General features: G+C 34.4%; 1 protein-coding gene across 3 annotated transcripts; it reads right to left on the reverse strand.

The window, feature by feature from the left end:
- Window positions 1-1,442: 1,442 nt before the first annotated feature.
- On the reverse strand, window positions 1,443-12,736 carry LOC108994216 (tRNA wybutosine-synthesizing protein 2/3/4-like). Of its 3 annotated transcripts, none has more exons than XM_018969348.2 (11): window positions 12,315-12,736; window positions 11,593-11,742; window positions 11,166-11,333; window positions 10,353-10,505; window positions 10,074-10,226; window positions 9,398-9,562; window positions 9,037-9,207; window positions 5,179-5,365; window positions 4,871-5,069; window positions 3,058-3,253; window positions 1,443-1,736 (listed from the first exon to the last, which is right to left on the reverse strand). In XM_018969348.2, the coding sequence occupies exons 1-11, from the start codon at window positions 12,517-12,519 to the stop codon at window positions 1,699-1,701; spliced, it is 1,785 nt and encodes a 594-aa protein (XP_018824893.1). In that variant the 5' UTR covers window positions 12,520-12,736; the 3' UTR covers window positions 1,443-1,698. The 3 variants fall into 3 exon arrangements, with proteins under 3 accessions (XP_018824893.1, XP_018824891.1, XP_035543495.1); XM_018969346.2 differs by having other exon boundaries at window positions 9,022-9,207; XM_035687602.1 differs by lacking the exon at window positions 12,315-12,736 and adding an exon at window positions 12,029-12,199 and having other exon boundaries at window positions 9,022-9,207.
- Between the last annotated feature and the right edge of the window lie 3,312 nt (window positions 12,737-16,048).

Below are 16,048 nucleotides of genomic sequence, written 5' to 3' on the forward strand. Positions count from 1 at the left end.
GCTCAAACTCATTCGTTTACACCATCTACATTATTGATTTATAAACCCAAGCAATGATAAACGAAAAATAGAGTTCCATTGATAATCGATAATTTTGGGTAGGGAACCGATCAAACGATTGGAAGAAAACTGAAACGGAGAAAAGGAGAAAATCAGACGTAGAAAACTTTTAAGGCTCGTTTGGATAGTGAAATAAAATAAGATGATTTTAGACGAGTTGAATAAAATATTATTTTTTAATAGTATTGTTATTTTAAGATTTTAAAAAAATTGAATTGTTTATTATATTTTGTGTAAAAATTTTAAAAAAATATAATGATGAAATATGATCATTTCTCTATCCAAACAAGCCCTAAAAAGACTGATATCAAAGGCATCATTGACCGCCGACTGGCATTTAGCGTCGAGGTACTAGCTCGCACCTCACATTTCTTTGGCGTAGGATCGAGTAACCAGAGATCCTTTGGATCAGACCATCCATGTTCCGATGAACCACCCTCATCCAAACATTTATCAGCAAGAACGTAGCTGAAACAGGAAATTCTGATTCCCCTCTTGTAAGGGCCCAAAAGATTATGAATAATGCTACCCTGCTCGGTGGAATTTTTTAATTTTTTTTATTTAATGATTAAGAAAATATTTTTTAATAATGTTGTCAATTTTTTATTTTTTTTAAAAAATATTTAAAGTGTTGAAAAAATACATATGAAAAAAAAAAAAAAAAAAATCTAAAATACACTAGCGGGAGCTCCCGGCTGTAGAGCCACCCAAAGACCTATCGAACTGTAAAGCTAGGTTCTTTGGGTTGCAGATAATAGACTTCCCATGCTCATCCGACCCAACGTGCGATCATCTCGTGTTTGTCAGAGCTCAGATTATCATGAAAGCCAGACTAAACCAAATCCTAGGCAACATAACTGCTGGGTTGGAGGGAAATCATGACTCAATCCAGCGTTTACTCAGACCACACGGGGAGCTTACTCCACCACATGCTAATCTACTACAGCTAAATCAAACGAGCAACATCAATTTCCTCAGCTGCCAATCTTTGATCTGACTTCCATCCTCTATTGAAGATATCAGATCCATTTGAAACCATTGATTACTTATATGGGCATAAATACTACCATGGGAAAAAATATATATGACAATGAATCAGGAACAGATGTATTTTCCTGTGAGGGTCACTGAAAACATAATTTTTCTGAATCTCAAATGTGATAGATTTCTTAGAAAGTGAAGCCTTGAAAGGCACTCTTCGGAAAATTTTCCAGGAACTAATTTCTTTAACAGATTTCAGAGGAGACAAGAAGAAAATATCAAGAGTAATTGAAGGCATTTTGACATCTCATGGTAAAATGAGCCAGCAGAAGTATGTGCATTGCTGCAAACCCATTGATTCTTTTGCTGCAAAGAGAGATACGCATATAGCAGTTACCAAGTTATGAGCAATTTTCTTCTTTCTTTAGCCACAAAGTAACTTAAAGTAGTAACTAATTGAGTATTCACCAGTCTCGGACAAGAGCTTCTATGTACTACAGTCAATCAGTATCTTGAGATAAAAAAATAGCCAGTTAGAAATTTCCGTACATCACCTGTCATATCCATCTATGATACCTTGCAGTGAGGAATGTACAAATGGCTGGTGATTTGTGTTTAAGGTTATGTTCAGAACTGAACCTTGACCAGGGTCCAATTTCAATTTGCGGGTTCACTAGAAGTAGCTGTCCTGCCATCTGCCATCACAAACGGAATAATTATCAGTTGACAATGAAAAATTATACTTATCATCCCTACACTACACACCACACGTGATTTTTTATCTTTTTATCTTAGCAAATATGTAGCGTATGGATGATGAGTATAAGAACTCAATTAATTTAGTAGGAATAAAACAAAAATAATTAAAAATAAAAACTAAAAAAATAAAAACAAATATGGTGTGTGGTGTGTGGGATTATGAGTAGCAAAATATTGATTCATCACAATATGCAAGCGCACACATTTTTTTTTTACAAGTAATATTTCTATGAATAAAACTTCTTAATTACCAATCGAAAAAAAATTTCTCGATTCATGACCAATATATTTTTTTTATAGGTATCACATGACCAATATTTGAAAGAGTGGGGCTACCATGCCGCCCCACTCTCAGCGCTGGGCGTACCGCCCAGCATTTTTTTTTCTTTTTTTTTTCACATTTTTTTAATACATTTAAATATTTTAAAAAAATAAAAAAAATATACCAATACACTTAAAATCACTTCCTTAATCACTAAGTAAAAAAAAAAAAAAAATTTGACCAGCAGTCAACTTGAGCGGTCAAATGAGGCAGGCAAAGTAGCTTTTTACTTAGTGATTAAGTGTGGGATTATGAGTAGCAAAATATTGATTCATCACAATACGCAAGCGCGCACATTTTTTTTTTACAAGTAATATTTCTATGAATAAAACTTCTTAATTACCAATCGAAAAAAAATTTCTCGATTCATGACCAATATATTTTTTTTATAGGTATCACATGACCAATATTTGAAAGAGTGGGGCTACCATGCCGCCCCACTCTCAGCGCTGGGCGTACCGCCCAGCATTTTTTTTTCCTTTTTTTTTCACATTTTTTTAATACATTTAAATATTTTAAAAAAATAAAAAAAATATACCAATACACTTAAAATCACTTCCTTAATCACTAAGTAAAAAAAAAAAAAATTTGACCAGCAGTCAACTTGAGCGGTCAAATGAGGCAGGCAAAGTAGCTTTTCTCTATTTGAAATCATATGATTGTCAAAATGAAATCGTTTAACTGGAAATAATCAATTGAATATAAGAGCAAGTAAATCATTGGGTTACTTATTAAACAAGTTACTGAATATTTTTTACTATCAGATCCACAAAGTGGTGAAATCTTGGAGTGCAACCACTGTGTACAAGAGGCTCATCATCAGTTTAAGATTCAAGCTAGCTAGATTGATAAATTTAATGAAAGAAATCTGTGTAACATGCATGAATGGAAGGTAACTGGTCATAGAAGAAACTGATTGCTCATAGCATGCATACCCTGGCAGGAGAAAGAAGTGACAGGGTCCTTGTCTGCCGCAAATGTGTTCTCTTTTGGAACTTCAGGATTGCAATTTGGATCGTTAGTTGTCGTATCCTCTATTTGAGCTTCACTGTTGGATCTGGGTGCATCATTTTGCAGATCATCTTCCATTTGCAAAGATGGAGGCACTGACTCTTCTGGGTTTACGTTGACCTGCAGAAAGTGAGATGCAATTTTTTGCTGAGATGAAGTTAGGGTTAGGGATGTACAAAAAAACAAAAGGAACGAACAGACCGACTGGAACCGGCTGGTTCTTCACTGGAACCAGTCAGTCTCCAGTCTTTTTTTCCTTTGAACGGATCAGTTTGGTTTGGTTCTCGGACTGAGGAGACCAGTTCACCAAGACAGAACCAAACCGGCTCATAGCTATTTAATATTATTTGTATTACAAATGGGCTATACCACCTGGCCTTTGGGCTTTAAAAAAAAACTACTTATTAACTTGGCCATGCCAATCAGCCGAGATTTTAAAGAAACTATAGTAGCCCAAACCACCCAGGCCACTTTTAGTCTTCTTTTTCATTGGAGCCCTATTTTTCTTTCTTTCCTTCTTCACTGATGTGATTGCTGCGACCAGTCATTGCTTCCGCCAAGCACCAACCAATGCCTTGCCTTCTGCTGCTGCAAGCAATGTCTCACCAAATCTTCATCTACATTCGTTTGTCCCTCATTTTCATATCACCAGTAGGGGTAACTGCCTCTCAAGGAAGGGTCAGTTTATACCCTTAACCCAACCCCCTCACTGAAACAAGGGGGTTGGTTTATACCCTTAGTTAGGGTATCCCACATCAGGCCAAACCTAGCGTGCATAGCAAATGCATGGACAACTAGTCATCGCATCTGGTGTGGCAGATACAAACCTAAGTACAATTCACGTGTTGTCATGCATGCACAAGATGTCATGAGTGATAAGGAAACAAAACAAGCTTATATTGTCCAAAACATCTTGTACCAAAATGCATGGTCAACCAGTCATCTCATCCTGAATAACAGCTATGAACCTATGTATGATTCAAGTGTTGTCATGCATGCACATCAAGTGTTGTCATGCATGCACAACAACATTTCACGAGTGATACATGGAAAAAAGATGCAAGCTTATATCATCTGAAACCTTTTTTTGATATTTCTTTTTGTTTAATTTTTGCCTCTCATCTTTTTCCCATCTTCAGTCACAGTTGACCTCAACACGATACCCAGAGCAGCAAATTCCCCAAAATAAATAAATAAATAAAACAGAAGCCTAGATAAAACAAACTATGAAATTGGGAAAGGCATAAAAATGTCACATAACAAGAATAATTGAATGGGATCGATCCTCAGTGGAAGAAAAAAAACCATTTTCAATTTACCCAAAAGTATCTCAAATTTTTAATTGATTAAATAAAACATATAAGAATGACCCATCCTTTAAAGTAAGCAGTACACATTATTTTTTATTTTTATATAAGTGAGCAGTATACATTAAGTTATCAGAATAAGTTATATAACAAAGAAGCACAATATTCTTTTACTAATTAAAAAAAAAAAAACAAGAACCACAATATAATTTATCATAGTCAAATTTGCAGCTATATTTCTGTCAAACTTTCTGTTTCCAATGATCTAAAGTTATCAAGTCAGAGTATGTAATGCGAGTGCATTTTTTTAAAAAAAGTTTTAACCAGATGTTGGTGTTTGTATAGTTGCTTTCCAAACATTTTTCTTTCAAGTTCTGTTTATAGTAGCTTCTAAGAGTCTTTGTCTAACATGATGGAAAGAAGATCACACCTTCAATGCATCAGAAGATGCTAGATTCTTTAAAACAAGAGCAGCAGGAGCATCTGTCCCGGGCTCATGCGATGTGGACTTTTCTTGAACGCCATCTACCTGTCTGCGATCAATTGTGTCCTGCTTTGGAATTCTGGGCATTTTCGATTTTCTGTTATAATCTCCATTTGACACACCAACTTCCCCAGAAGCTCTCTTCCTGTTTTGAGAATTTCAGTATCAAAACTTAAAACCAAGATGGCTTAAGAAAAAAGGGTCATAGTTATTAACACTAAAATAACATGAATACAAAATGACAATATCCTCACCTACTGTAATCATGATTAGCCGTGAGGTAAGAGTTTGACTTGTTGGAAAACAATATTCCACGAAGTGGCTTTCCATCAATGATAGTTTCAATAGTATATCCAACTGGGATGTTTTCAGTAACTTTTGCTTGAAACATTTTCTTCCCTTGAAGAGGTTGGGACTCTTTCCTTGGGGAATTTTGTTTCCCTAAAATTAAAGAACCAGAAGTTTAGGTACACAGCTTCATGCCACAATTCACATCTTGAATAGTTAACCAGTTTGATCAAGTAACCATAAATAGAAAAGCATGTGTATCTCATTACAAGTGCCAAAGTCCTATTCACAAACATGAACTTGCACAGATGAAAATACATACAAGTAGAACTCTGATGAAATTTCAGGACCTAAATTTCAATTCACAACCCAAACCTCTTCCAATTTCTGGATAATCGCAGCTCATGCGTGCACACTTGTAGCAGACAAAATGCATGCCAATGATTGAAGCATGATAAAAAGATCCTATGAGAACCCAAACCCAAGCCCATGGAAAAAAGAAAGAAAGAAAGAAACAAGAGAATTGGCATGTTTCACCATTCCTTTCTAATTCCCCAAGCTTCCTATTCCCACTGCCTCATTCTTCTCTCTCTCTCTCCTTTTTTATGTGTTGGCCATCTCCCACAACCACCTTGACATCCAGCCGTGATGGATGGCCTCCCAAAACTTTAGCTGCACTAGTGTTGGTGAAAGTGCTAGGTGCACCTATAAGCAAATGCGGTATAGAGCCTAGGTGCAAAGCACGAGCACACATCTGATTAAATCAAAGCACATTTTTTTATAAAACATTATAATAATGAAAAAAAAGAAATGATACTTGCAGTCGTGAGTGTACAAACTCCGCACAATCATTTTGAAAAATGTGAATAAATACGGGACCCACATGAAAAAAAAAATTAATTTTTTAATAGTGGACTCCACTCTTTTTCAAAGTGACTGTACGGCGCTTGCACACTCCACGACTGCATGCAGCATTACTCATGAAAAAATCCATAAAACACAATTAAGAAAAAAGGTTTAAAAAGCAAGATGGTAAAATGTTTAGCCTATTAACTCAATTTATTAGAGTATAATGTAAAATGAGAATCAATTGATCATCTAATCACACACTTTAAACATAGCATTTTATAGAATTCTCTCGTGCTTTACTAAATGTATACACATCTATGATATTTGATAGCCATAATCAACTCATAGTACAAGTTTGAATAAAAATATACCAAAAAGGCCATTACCAAAAAAGCTCACGATTTCTAGTATTGACTCCTATGCACATAAGCAATCAAATATCAATCCATTTAGAAAGCCAACTTGGACCATACATTTGATTCAAAGCATATACATCACATATGAAAACCTATTTTTTTTATAAGGGAATTTTATTCAACAAATGTAATAGGCGAAACCCATGTACACAGGAAGTATACAAAAAAAAACACCTAATTACATTCTAAGAAGGGGAAAAAGAAGACAGAAAATCATGAGTTGAAGCTCCATCAAGCCCTAAAGCAGAAAACCATTGCAATAAAGAAAATACAAAGAATTTCCACATTTCCTCCATAGTGCTCTCCTTATTATTAAACCATCGCTCCATTCCCACCAAACACACCACATGAGACACAAAAGAACCATCTTCCACACCGCAGCCATTTGTTTAGAACTACAAAGCCCCATCCAGCACTCAAGCAAATCCACTAGTTTCATCTGCATCACCCAAACCAGCCCAACCCTACTGAACACACCATCCCACAATGCCTTTGCCACCTCACCGTGCAAAAGTAAATTATCCACAAATTCCCCATCTTTCTTACACATGAAGCACCACTCCATAATAACAAAACCCCACTTTCTCAAGTTATCGATCGTCAAAAATTTTCCAAGTGATGCTGTCCATATGAAAAATGCTACTTTGGAAGGCACATTAGACCTCCAAATACGCTTCCATGGAAAAGGAGAACAATGTTGAACAGTCAAAACCTTGTAATAAGACCGTACCGAGAACTTTTTACTACCTGTATGCTTCCATGTCAATTTATCCCTCTCACTACCCCCAACCCGCATGGAATATAGGAAGCTGAAAAAATCAGACACCACATCAAGTTCCCAGTCCTGTACAGCTCCAGTAAAACCAACATCCCACTACAAGATTCCATTAGAATGGACTAACACATCAGAAATAGAAGCATACCAATGAGCTGCTATACGAAAGATAACCGGAAACACACTAAAAAGAGCCCGATCACCACACCAAGTATCAAACCAAAAACGAATCCTTGAACCCTCACCCACAACAAAGTTCGTATGTTTAACAAAATTCTCCCATCCATTTCTAATAAATTTCCAAAGACTCACACCATAAGTCCCCCTAACCTCCTTAGAACCCCCCCCCCCCCCAAAAAAAAAAAAAAAAAAGAAATCACATTCATATTTCCAATCTATAATCTCCCTCCACAACGACTCCCCTTCGAATTGATACCTCCACAACCATTTCCTCAGCAAGGCCTTGTTAAAACTACTCAAATTTCAGACCCCCAAACCACCATTTGAAATAGGAGAACAAACTCTATTCCAACAAACAACGATTTTAGTCTCTTCACCCATTCCTCCTCACAAAAATGTATGAAATAATTTTTCAATTCGGTTTCCCAACCCTACAGGCAAAGGAAATAAAGAGAGGTAATAAGTTGGGAGATTCAAAATAATACTTTTAATAAGAGTATTCTACCCCCTTTTGATAGATATAACATCTTCCAACCCATCTTCTCAACTACACCATCCCAAATAGACTTAGGTGCGGTTTGAATAATGAGATGAGATGAGATGGTTTTAGATGAAAGTTGAATAAAATATTATTAGAATATTATTTTTTAATATTATTATTTTTTTGAGATTTGAAAAAGTCGAATTGATTATTATATTTTGTGTAGGAATTTGAAAAAGTTTTAATAATGAGATGAGATGAAACACTTTCACCATCCGGCCTTAGCCTTGAAAAAGCCCCCAGTGGAAGGCCAAGATATTTCATACGTAGAGCAGCCATTTTACACCACCAAAAACTCCGCCAAACAGTTAATATTCCTCACCTCTCCTACCAGAACCATCTCCGACTTACCCAAATTTACCTTGAGGCCTAATACAGCTTCAAAACAAAGTAAAACATGGTACCATGGTATGTAAATGATCTTCAAGATCAACTAAGTCCTTGAGAATTTTTGTTTACATCATTTACTAGTTCTTCAACTGATATTTTATATCTTTTCCCAAAACAATTGCAAAAACATGCTTTTCTGCCCTTTAAGCTCACTCAAAAAGTTCCAAAAAATGCGCTTCAGCTTTTGTGACATCATGTTTTTGTGCTTAAGCACACTTTCACCAACACTGAGCTGCACGAATTAGAATCACAGAAAGTCATTTTTCTCTCACTTTAGCTGCACACATTGGTTGGTCCACCCAGCAAACAAGCAATTCATGTAGATTTAGCCATTTAAGTCTTATGTAAGCAGTCCAAGAGAAATGAGTATCGAGAAAAAAAGGTTTTGAGTTCTTCCAACATCATTCACTGTCCTCAAAGATTCGAGTTCCTCTATATTCACAGATTACTCTGGACTAAAATAGTAGTGGATAATTCCACATTGTAAAATTTAGCCAAGATCTACTCCAGTTTATTTGGCATATTTACTAATAAAATCTTTGACTACTTGTGCAAAAAAAGTCAGCAAAGTTCTAAGGAAATATATAGAAGTTAAATTTTATGGATGGATATTATGAGAAATACTTATAAGAGGTAGACCTATAAAAAAAATACTTACAAGAGGTATGTTTACCTGGTTGGCCAAAACTAGGCACAACGATAGGTTGGTATAACTCAGCGCCCGCCCCAATCCTAACCAGAGCTTTATCCTGAGCATGAATGAAATTTTGCTCTTGACACTTTAGTTTCAATTGCTTCCTCAGAGATAACTTATCTAGCCTCCATTCTTTTTCCCTGATAAGTCCTAAAAATTAGAAATTATACAAGATCAGTTACAGGATTTAGATTTCACTTTCTTTGGAGGGGTTTATTTAATTCTCTGAACCTTTATTTTCATTTTTATTTTTATTTTTTTAAGTAAATCCCAGACCCATACATTTCTAGATGTAGGAAAAAATGTTAGTTCTTAGCTAAAAGGAAAGAATATGCTGGACCTGTGTATAAGTAATACATGTCATCAAGAGCCTCAAGACTCTTATTGCAACCACCTACAAATACAAGGACACCACTCTTCACTGGATCCAAACAGTCGCCAGCCACTGAGAATCTGGCAGAAGGCCCATCATCACTTGTAATTACCTTGGACCATACACCAGTATCTGCGCCAATTACAGAAGGTGATGGGTCATATGGAGCATATATATAAAACATATAAAGCAGCATGCAGAAACCATTACTGGCTCTCTCCTAAATAAGCCACTGGGTTGAAAATAGGCAGTTTATTGTTACCTATTTCAAAGTAAGCAAACAAGAACAGTAATCAGAGCATCAAACAATTCATACAGCTATGTGTGAGTGTGTATTTTGCCAAATAACAAAGATCTAAAATTTGATGTCAACTAATTATTTTGTTTCAGCTATCTAGAGACACATATTTTTCTTTTCAAGTATTTACCAAACTTGGGACTATCAATTAGAATGCAGTGAAAATGTCAGTTATGGCCATTCTTTAGATTCACCATCGACCCAAGAGAACTCTCAACATTGATTGTAAGTCTGTCCCCACAATGATCACAATGCATATCTAGAAGAAGATTTGTACAGTAAAATATCTTGGAAGAAAAATGAATAGTTTCATAAACATGCAAATACAATAATTTAGATACATACCGACATCAAGTGCATAAAGGTCATTGTATAGATTTTGAGCATCCGTAAATCCCCCAAAAACAAACAAGTTCTTGCCAAATGCAACAGTCGCATGACCAGCTCGAGGGGGCAGCAGATGGCCTGAAGTGTTCAGTTCCCTCCAAACTAGAGTATCTAATTAAATAAACGCAAGAATACAACACCAATAAGGACATGCAATGTAGAATTGATAAGTCCTCAGCTAGGCACACCAAACTTTTGATGACAGTTTTTAAACTAAACTGGGAAAAACTATAAGACCTGTATCAAGAACATGCACATCAGACAAATAATAATCATTTCCATCTTCACCACCAATCACAATGACATTGTTCTTCCAAGATGAGCAAGTATGGCTATCACGTGGAGATGGCGGAGTGCCTGAGGTTGCAGCTCGTTTCCATACAAATGTCTCTACAAGAGAAAAAAGAAGGATGGGTATCTTTTTTTTTTTTTTTATCTAACGTCGAACAATATAGTGTGTAGATTCCAAAGTAATTCCATAATAGTATATGACTGACTGGTCCTATGACTTAAGTACTCCCTGCCCCACAACTCAAAAAAAAAAAAAAAGACAAAGGAAAATAAAGTGTAAAATATGAAAGTGGGACTGAATCATAGATATCTAAAAGAAAACCCTAGAGACTTTTGTAATCAAGTTAGCTGTTATTTTCACACCTTAAATGCTTCCAGCACCTGATCCCAAAAAAAATATTTGTGGAAGATAACAAACCCAGGACAATTCAATTTTACCGTAACCATCTATAAGTGAACCCGTATGGTGCACACTTTGAGATTGTACGGTGAGCTAGTGAATCATAGATATCTAAAAGAAAACCCTAGAGACTTTTGTAATCAAGTTAGCTGTTATTTTCACACCTTAAATGCTTCCAGCACCTGATCCCAAAAAAAATATTTGTGGAAGATAACAAACCCAGGACAATTCAATTTTACCGTAACCATCTATAAGTGAACCCGTATGGTGCACACTTTGAGATTGTACGGTGAGCTAGTGACTCGAGTAGGGAAAACAATTTATGCCAGTGTCAATGCCTGTCTAGGTAGAAAACTTACCTGTATTCAAAATGTAAAGATCATTATAATATATTTCATCATTAGTATCTGCCGATTTCCCGCAGCCACCAAATATAAAAAGCCGTTTACCAACAAGGGCTGCACTATGACCTTCCCGTGCCTCCGGTCCATCACCCCTTATACTTGGAGAAATCCATGTATGTGAAGCTGTGAATATGCTAATGCATTAACAAGCATGAAACCATGGGTATTTGCAAATTAAGAAATCAAGAAAATACAATTCAGTAATACGCTTCAGAATCATCAGCACCTATATATCACAATAACAGGACTCTCTAGCTTCCTGTCCTAACCACACAAATGCAAAATGAAATTTCACTAGTTGATAGAAATGTTTAGTCGTCAGAACTTAGGCAGCAAAATAACTGCTAGCGTGAAAAGGTTAATATCAAAAGAGAAAGCTTACAAGTATCTAGTATATGCAAATCTTTGAGAGGATTCATCCCATCTGTACCCCCAAATACAAAAAGATTATCAGCAACTGTGGTGCAGCTGTGGCTATCCCTCGGGGTGGGCGGTGTGCCTTTAATCATAGGCTGGCTCCATGTCTGATTAGCTGCAAATCAGGTACTAGATGAGAGAAATATTTATAACAACATGGAAGGACATCAAATCAAATGGTAGAATTAAAATAAAACAAATTGAAATACAAATCAAGGGTAAATCCAATCACTATAACCCTACCCCCACCCCCAAATAAATAAATAAATAAAGTACATAGAAAGTCGTAATTATTAAATTGCTGTGATGAAATAGAGTTTTAATAAACTATACTAAAGGCGTGGGCATACTAGGACATTGAATGACTCAAAAGAAAGCCACCTCCCAACAAAAATACGAACCTTACCACCAAAAGGTCCTGGCAAATCAAGTCTAATAGCAAACACAGATCCGAAACAAAATGAGCTACAATAAACCAAAAAGAAACCCTAACAAACTAGGCTAAGGCCATCACCACAAAGATAAAACACCAGAGTATATCAAAAAGGTTCAAACTTTGTCCAGAAACCAATCATAACAACAATGTTAAACCCAGTATTTCGCAAAGCCTGTAATAAGCAAACGGTGAAAATGAAGATAGTGTAAGAGAAATCCAACAATCATGGGGCCAAATTTTGGAAGACCCACCAGTGTCATATACATGTACTTGGTTGGTCTGGCAGTTATTTCTGCCATAGCCCCCGAAGACATAGAGAAACCTGCCTCCTTTAATGGAGTTGCAGGTGTGACCCCACCTCTTTCCTGGCCCAGATATGTCACCCACTTCTTGTTGTTGCTGTTGAGCTCCTTCTAGGCTCTGTTTGGGGTGGAGCCCGACCCTTTCCCACCTCATTTCCTTGTGTGAATCAACAGCCAAATAGAGCGAGAGACCCAGTTGGGGAGAAGACACGAGAAAGTGAAAAATTTTCAAGGAAAAACGCAATCAGAGAGAGAGAGAGGAATGGAGAGAGAAAAGATTTTGGGGATTTGAGTGGATTTGGAGGTGTGTTTTTCAGTTCATGCAAAGGGAAAAAAAATAAACAAAGAAAAAAACGGCCAAAACAAGTGTCGGGACGAGGCAAAATAAAAGTTAATATTTATTTTGGAAATCTGGAAAGGACATTAAATATTTATTTAAGTTCATACTAACGATGGAGTAAAGTGTCAGAGAAAGGGGGGAGAGAGTGTGTTTCAAATCAGATAAAAGCTCGGCCACGTGTTCTTTAGACAGTGGTCCGATGTAGGGTTCACTTAGATGGACCAACACGAGGACAGTCAGTATATTTTGGGTTCGTTGCAGATGAAGATGAAAAATGTCTGTCACGTTGGAAAAAAAAAATATAATTAGGCAATTATTAATTTTTTTTTTCTTACCTCAGAATTCAGATGTTTATCCCGTAAAATTTAATATTTACGTTAGGTTTCTCTAGAAAAAATTTTAATTTTAATATAATTATGTTTTAAATATAAAAGATATCATATCTTTAAAAATATCTAATATTTAAGTGTTTTTTATGGGGAATAAACAATAGTGTGACAAATTCTCCTGATAAGGCTTTTTTTTCATTATTTGTTTTATATTCTTAAATATTTAAAAAAAAAAACTCACATTATTAAAAAATATTTTCTTAATCACAAGTAAAAAAAAATTTTATCGAAACTTATTATCAGGATCCTAAAAAACATATCAAAAACAAATTATCCAAATAAATTATAAATTTTCATTCTATCTATCTACTTTTACAAATTTTTATATAAAATATATATCAACTTTTTTTCAAAAACTTAAAAATTAAAAGAACATTATTTTTTTAATAGTAAACTCCAATTTTTTTCCAAATAAAATATACGATACTTACACATCTTACGACTATATTTAAAACATATTGCATATTTTATAAGAACTTCATAAACATGTATTGTATTCAATAGGCCGGTGTTTAATTTCTTGTGGATAAAACCTAATGAATACTCTTACCAGAATGTAAACCTAAAAACATTCAATTACAGTTATCCAACAAAAGTGATAATGTTAATTGAAAGTTAAGAATTTTTAGTAAATTAGTTCATATTTTTCATGTATTGCCTGATAGAACAGGTAAAAGAAGAAAAACCAAGTTATGGTGAAAGAATAAGAGAGAGGAGTGAAAACTAATTAAGAACAATCACAGTATAATATTCGAGATTTTAACAGAAGAAAACAAATATATCTTGTCTGAATGAAAACATGATATATGATCTTGCTCATCTATTCTACCACGGAACTAGCATATCTTAATCATATACTAGTTTGTTCGATATGGAATTTCCAAACACCACCTTGTTTTAGGTCCAATAGTCCAAATTGAAAGGACAATTTGGTTAGGAATATGAATGTTATGTGTATAAAAGTTAATCCTCATTATCACCCAACAAAAAAAACCACTCTTTCTATGATAGATATGTGAGAGATTGTTTACTGAAAGTGTAATAAAGAGAAATATCGATGTAGGCATACTCTCGCACCATCTACTTAAGGTTGTAACGCCTAGTCATTATGACAGGCGTTACGCCTTGTACATGAAGTGGCTATCAAGCCATTTATGAGGCTTTATGGTTAGCCTTGATCAAGTCCAACCATGGATTGCATGGATGAAGATATATAACACAACATCGCCTTGTTTAAGGTCGACACACAATATAAAATCTCTCTCAAATATGTGTTGATTCTAGTGCTCATTTAGTTTCTATTCAAAGCAATAAGAACATGAATATTCAAAAGAAATATGCTAGCATAATTGATAGTTTACATTTTGCTTAATAATTATATTGAACTTTACATTGCATATCTAGCAGGAGTACTTAGTAAATTTACTAGCAAGATAATACCATGCAATTGATTGAGTGAGGAGGCAAATTGTACTTGAAGGTTTTAGTCAAATTAATTGGAATTCTTGTCAAGTAATTATCTTTCTACCATTGATTATATATTGAAAATCCAAAGGAAAAAAAAAAATTGCTAATTCAAACATGAAAGCTAAGTTTATAGTTTTGCTTCGGCGAGTGAGGAGGCAAATTGATTAAGAGATTTACTAAATAAGATTTTTTTTTTATGGAAAAATTAGTTCCACCATTGGAAGAGTATAAAACCGCCATCATAATGGTAAAACTAGACCCATACATAATATTGTAATAGTGTCATTAGCACAAATTATGTGCAATCATATGAGAGCCTAACAAATTTATTGATTAAATCCTTGACAAGAGAATGAGTTTGAATATATCGAGAGAAATGAGATTAAAGCTCTTAAAATCATGAGTCATATATAAGGATACCCAACTTGTGGACCAAAGGTCTCAAAAATCAACTTTCATGATAAGAGTAAATCATATATTACTTGTAAGAAAATCACTTATTTATTTATTTATTTATTTATTTACTTATCTTCTCCCATTCTTATATACCCTATAATATTTGATAAAATGAATCCTTTAAAAACCTTTTAATGAAAATTTGTAACTCTTAGAGAGGATGCTAGAATTCCAAGAACATGCTTGAAAGATTTCATCTATGTGAGTATTGGAGCGGCGATAATCCCTATTAGAAGTGAGTTTATTCTCAAATACGTACCCTAAGGAAAATGGGGAGTAGATAAAGTGTTAGCTAATAAAGTTCATGTTAAGTTGTTAACATAGATTGTTATTGTAAGGAGTAATTCTTTATTTTCCTCATGAAATTATATACCAAACTTGAGATTTTTACTAACACTAAAGTAAAGATTGTTGTTTCACAAAGAAAAAAATTCAATATAGAGTATACCTTTATTGTGCAAAAATCCTTCATATTTTGTAGCATTTTTCTTATTTTAAATTGAATTTGGTGGGAGTACTTATATATTTTAATGAAGAGAGGGAAAATGATTTAACTTATAACTTTTATACAACTTGTATGTTACTCACTTTATATGAAAAATGTTGTGTAGCTTTAGAAAATTAAAAATATATTTTGAGCAATGCTAGATACAGTCTCTATTGTGCCATTTGGGGACTGCAATGTAAGCTTAAGTAATTTTATCTTTAAAATATTTTAAAATTACAAAATTATCCTTCTTAAAATGATGTTTTTTCTTGTTTAATAAAGGGCCTGCGCATATAGTCCCCAAGTGGGAACTGTAAATAAAATTTCTCATATATTTTTTATGAAATGGCATGATTGTATTGACTAGTAGTAAATGCTTTGTAAAATTAACGTCCCGTTTGGATTCAGAGTTGATCTCAACTCATCTAATTATTACAACTTTTTCAAAATTTTATACAAAATATAATAAACAATTTAATTTTTTCCAATCTTAAAATAATAATAATATTAAAAATAATATTTAAATAATATTTTATTTAACTTT

The sequence above is a fragment of the Juglans regia genome, chromosome 2 (genome assembly GCF_001411555.2).
Source record: "Juglans regia cultivar Chandler chromosome 2, Walnut 2.0, whole genome shotgun sequence".
Lineage (NCBI taxonomy): Eukaryota > Viridiplantae > Streptophyta > Magnoliopsida > Fagales > Juglandaceae > Juglans > Juglans regia.